At 51.8% G+C, this 5,448-nt stretch overlaps 1 protein-coding gene across 4 annotated transcripts in view; it reads right to left on the bottom strand.

Moving 5' to 3' along the window:
• Positions 1 to 866: 866 nt before the first annotated feature.
• Positions 867 to 5,448, bottom strand: part of Gprc5c (G protein-coupled receptor class C group 5 member C) — a 25,631-nt gene continuing 21,049 nt past the window's right edge. For 3 of the 4 annotated variants that reach the window (XM_028785848.1, XM_028785851.1, XM_028785849.1), the window contains exons 4-5: positions 4,584 to 4,733; positions 867 to 2,940 (exon numbers count right to left, since the gene is read on the bottom strand). In XM_028785848.1, coding sequence (XP_028641681.1) covers positions 2,908 to 2,940; positions 4,584 to 4,733 — 183 coding nt within the window. In that variant the 3' untranslated portion in view covers positions 867 to 2,907. Of the gene's footprint in view, positions 2,941 to 4,131; positions 4,734 to 5,448 lie in introns of those variants that run through there. The other variant, XM_028785850.1, reaches the window with a different exon arrangement.

The raw sequence follows: 5,448 nt of genomic DNA, 5'->3' as shown, positions 1-5,448 counted from the left end.
GATACCTTTCCTCAATGAGGATGAGGTCAGAGCCACACAGGGCCCAAGGAGGATGAGGTCAGAGCTCTCTGGCTGGTGCAGATGCTAAATAATTCATGCCGCTGCTGTAAACGGGGCTGCAGCTTCCTGGAGGACCCAGCCCTGAGATGGCAGACAGGAAGTCTGCTTAGCAGCCCCCTGAGCACAACCTTGGCGTGCCCTCTGCAGCAATAGAGGGGATGCTGGTCTCGGTGAGAATGTTGCTGTCTGTGCGGTGACAGCCGGGCAAGCCAGCTAACTTTTCTGTTTCTTGCTTTCTTCCGTGAGGAGCTGAAACACTGCTGAGCAAGTACAATGGACCACAAAAGCAAGCTGGGTGTGGCCATGACAGAGCCCCTAGGCCTGGGGCAGCTGTGATGTCTCTGGCCCAGCGTGCCTTTCTGTGTACAAAGCAGTTAATGAAGATGAAATGGGCAGTGCCCTACCTTCCAACCATGCCAGGCATAGCTGGGTAGTTATCTGAGAGTGTCCCCTTTCCCACCGCACCCCTCCTCCATCTTGTGTGGGAAGCACCATTTGTCTCTCATGCTTGGCTGGTTAAGAATTCAATGTTTGTTTTTTTCTTCTATGTAGTCCTGGCTGGCCTGCAACTCACAAAGATCTGCCTGCCTCTGTCTCCCAAAGTACTTGATGAAAGTCGTGCAACACTGTATCCAGCTGAGAATTCAAACTTCTTTCGGAGGCCTGGTTTTCTCCCTTAAAGTCTCTAACCAGAGAGAAGTTAGCCGCAATCAGTCAGCTGTTGCCTGTGTAGCAGAGATGGGGGATGGGGCGAGAGAGGCAGGCGGGCTGACAGACATTCCGCAATCACTTAGAAACACACAGGAACAGAGGCAGTAACCCCTCACAAAGAAAGGGCAGTCATTTAATTCCGAGTAGTTACAAGGTAGAACCTCCCTTTACATCCACTACAGGACTTAACAGTGTCGTGTGACCTCTATCAAGGGATAGTGGCTTGCAAATGATGAACTTCCATCAATCCTGGATGTCTCCCATTCAAGGCTTGTGCATGATACAGAGCTGTTAATTGGGAGACCCCCAACCCTCCTAAAAAAAAAAAATGTACTTCTCTCCTGGAACCAGAACTAGAAGATGCAGAGTAACCAAGACACTCCTAAGTCCAGGCAGGCCTGTATCCTCCAGGAGCCCATCACTCCTCAGCTTCATCTGCAGGCAGGACTTGGGCTTTAAACACAGCCACACCCACCACAGGATACACACCTAGAAATGTGGGGCTTTGTGAGTCCTAAAGGACTCACTTAAGACAGCAAACTAGTCCCTTGCTGACTGCGGCAGATCTTGAGGCTCTAGATCAAGAACAGCATTCGTGAGGTGCATGGAGACCCCTTCCCTTACGGAAGGATTGAGGAGCCTCATTCAGAAGAGAGCTCAAGGCAGGAGGAATCAGTCACATTCAGAGGTATAGTCTTACTCTATGGGAATCTCACCCAGTGATAAAAGACACAGGCTGCTGGGGACAGCATGAGAACTAGGCATGGGGTGCCTTCCGGGGAATCCACTCACTTTACCTCTACCTTGGCACTAAGCAGGACTGGGCTAAGGGCCAGGTTAGCACACTTAGGGGGGTCCCCAGAAGAGGCTCTATCTGGTACCTAAGCGTAGAACAAAGAACAATGCTCTGGAGATCTCAATTCCAGGGTCTGGTACCATGACGCCATCTCAGCGGCTGGTGCCAGCAGCTTGCAGGCCTAAAAATGGCCCTCTCTGACCTGGGTGGCCATCGAGTCCCTCGGGTACATGTCCTAAGGCCAAGGACACTCCTCTAATGATGAAAGCAGCAGAGCATGTCCAGGTGTCCCAAGGACATCTGCCGCCCAAGCTGAGGTAGAAACTTAAGACATCTTTCCATAATTGATCTGCAGTCCTGGACCCCACATCCCACCAGTCGGACACAGAAAAGGCTCAACTCACCCTGAGAATGCAGCCCTGACTCCCACCCACCATCTCCTAAGGGTACTCCCAGACCCCAACCATGTATGTCCTGGTAGCCCAAGCAGGTACCTCCAGAACCTGTGAGATCCGAGTAAGCCAGAGACATCCACATCTGCACCTGGCACAGAACCCAGAAAGCAGACTAGGGGATGATTCAGCCAGGGGATTAACTGAGATACAGAAATGGCGCAAGGTCCTAGCACCACTGTGGCTCTTCCACTCTGATATGGCTTCTCTGTGTAGTAGGGCTGGACAACAAAAGCTTTCCCGGTGTAACTGCCATCTTCAATGGTGATGGGCAGTGAGGAGGACAGAACAGCCAGACTAGTCCTGCCCTGGTGAGGGGACACGACCCACTGAAGGTATAGTAGACTCAGTCCAGGTTCAAAGGTTTTGGGACCTGGGACGCTCAGGTCATGAGAAACAGCCTGCCCAACCTAGCCAGTGACTTTCTAGTCTAGAAGGTGCAACAGGCCCTAAATAGGGCAAGGGACAACTTCTGGGTGGCTTATCTCCAGAGACTCACAAAGATTCATCTGACGTGCATTGTGAGACACGCTAACGGGTCACCAACATGGTCGAGAAGGTCCATCACACACCTGACATTCACAGCGGGACAATAACCTGGAGAACCACATGGGGACACAGGCTCTGTGACCTGGGGGATGTGTTAAGGTAGGAGATGGGAGTCAACAATTAACTCCTGTAGCTGCGGTTCCTGGGTACCAGGAGGCTGGGATGGGCAAGGAACAGGTGGCCTATCCCAAGATCCCCACTCAGTCCACTGCTTCAAACTGGTGGCCTCTGGTCCCTCCCAGCTCCAAGGACAAAGATGGGAAAAGCTGCTGGGCCCTGCTCAGCTGGAGGCAGAGTAATGAGGGATCCGGATGAGGTGTGGTCCAGGGAAGAGGGCATCTACCATCTCGTTTTATTGTTCGGGGACTGATCCTAAAGTAACCAGAAAGAACAAGCGTCAAAAGGGAGGGATTTGAAGGCTCATAGCCCAAGTACTGAACTGTACTAAAAGAAAAAATTTTTTTAAAAGTCTCAGTCAGTCCTCGGGGAGCAATGCCATCTAAATATAGAAGTTTGGGAGAAGCCTAGAGTCTTCGTCCAATAATCCTTTTCTCTCAACAACAACAACAAAAAACAAAAAACTATTTTTCCCCCTTAAAACTGGTGTCAGAAAATAGCTTCTGGCTAGTCAGGAACAAACATTCCCAAGCCTGGGACGGGCAGGCTCTCAAGTCCCCTGAAGAACCTGGACCTGACCTCCGAAGGTCAGAACATTGTCCCATCCATAAGGAACAGAGGCAGCTCAGAGCCCTGGCCACTGGTCTGGCTGATCCCAGGGAAGGCCAAAGACAAAAGCTGGGATATCATTCTGGCCAGTTTTGGTCCAGCCACCTAGAGGCTCTGTGACCAGACTGGGTCACTTTGTTTACTATAAAAGAGGTTGGGACAACTACCCTTAAGTTCTCATATAACCCTGAAGTGACAGCATTCTGAGACTTTTCGTCTTGTCCTATTGGTTGATCTCCCACACCCATCCCCACCACCACACACCCACCAGCCAAGGAGCCTGAGCTGTTGGGAAAAGACTTTTACTGTTCCCCAAATTTTAAGCACATGGATACTGTGACCCTTGAACCAACCAGGACTGTTCTGACTGCCTGTCTTTGTGAACTCCCATTATAAACAGTTCAGGTCCACTATAAGCCAACCTACTCATGCCATGAAGCATGATCTCAGAGCTTGAAGCAGAAAGGCAGCCTGCTTCACCTTCTAAAGTATGCTAACTTCCCATGGGAGAGGCTAAGATGAATGAATGGATGCCCTCCTAACCCTAGAACTTCCCACTGGTGGGTCTGCCTCCCTCATTCTGTCTCTTAATATAACCAGTGGAAGATGAGACCCAGACTGGACACTCCTGAGTGCAGGGCTACACCCCAGATATGAAGAGCCCAGATACTCATTCTGACGGTAATCGATGGCAGACACACTAGAAAGCCCTGCCCCGGAGGAGGGGCCAGCCCCTTACCACAGGAGACCCAAAGAGCATCAGCCCTAAGAACTGGATAAAGAAAGGAGTCACGGGAAGTGAGAACCCAGTCAGAAACCACAAGCCCAAAGCAAGAGTTAATAAAGCAGAAATGTGTTTATTAGGCACCCTTACTCCTCACAGAGGAGCAAGATCCAGCCCAAGGCATTCTCTCTTAGCTCAATGGAGGCTTGTAGGTGTCACCACAGAGTGTAGGCAAAGAACCAGCCACCATCCCAAGCAGAACACTATTTGGATAGAGTTAGATTGCCAGAGGTGGCCCTGGCATGAAACAGGGCAGGCTCCTGGACTCTACAAATACTGAGTGGGAGGCTCCCTCATGGACACCCACCCTAACATCGGCAGATCAGGGGATCTGACCCTGAGGCATAAGCTACCCTGAGCCAGTGAGTAGGGAAGGGAGCCACAGAACATAGGGTCCCTAGTGGTCCCTCACCCAAACCAGGTCCCGGGTGCCCTCTCTAAATCGGCCCACTTCCTGTTGGCCACAGCTGCTGCATTAGTCCCACACATAGGGATTCCTAAAGACCTGAGAGATCTTGCCGTCTTTCGGCGGTGTGGCCACCTGGTGGCTCTGGACCATGTACATGTCTTCAGCTCGCAGGGTTGAGTTGGCACTGCCCATCACCTGACTGTTGGCGGTGGCTCGTGGGAGGATGACGTCGTATGCACCTTCAGACTGGAAGGAAGAACAGGCGGTCTCACAGTCAGGGCATCGGGAGCCAGGTTCCGCCAGGGCAAGCACACAAATACCCAGCTTCCTGCAGGGCTGCGCCTGCCAGCTTCCACTTCTTGACCCTTCCATCCCCATCCCTCCAGGGCACTGCTGGCAGGATGGAATGGATGACTCTACCTCTGGAAATAGAGAACTGGCCTTCTGGGTCTAGAAGAAGGTTCATGGCCACATCGGAGCTTCCCAGGAGACCCTGTCTCTGAGTTCCTGCTCCTAGGTTCTTGGGGTAACCTCGGGTCTAGTGGAGTGCTGGCTCACACTGAGCTGCTACTGGCTGACTCCTGCCATGCACATGCTCCCTTCCTCCAAGAGTCTTACCTGAGTCCCTAAAATGTCACTGCAATACCCACTACCCTTCTGGTAAGGTAGGTCCTGATTCATAGAAATCTGGCTTCAAATATTCTGCCTGGAAAGAACGTGAACCCCTGGGGTGGTCCCACCTGTCTTATCACAGTGACCAACAAAGCTCTGAAGCAGCCAGGATCTCGTGTGTGTGTGTGTGTGTGTGTGTGTGTGTGTGTGTGTGTGTTGGTATATGTTTGCATATGTCTGTGTGTGTGTGTGTGTATGTGGTGGTGGTGTGTGTGGTGGTGGTGGTGTGTGTGTGGTGGGGTGGGTGTGTGTGTGTGGGTGGGTGGTGGTGTGTGTGTGGTGGTGGTGT

The sequence above is a fragment of the Grammomys surdaster genome, unplaced genomic scaffold, assembly GCF_004785775.1.
Source record: "Grammomys surdaster isolate TR1022 unplaced genomic scaffold, NIH_TR_1.0 125354, whole genome shotgun sequence".
NCBI lineage: Eukaryota > Metazoa > Chordata > Mammalia > Rodentia > Muridae > Grammomys > Grammomys surdaster.
This window is presented reverse-complemented; position numbering and strand designations above follow the sequence as displayed.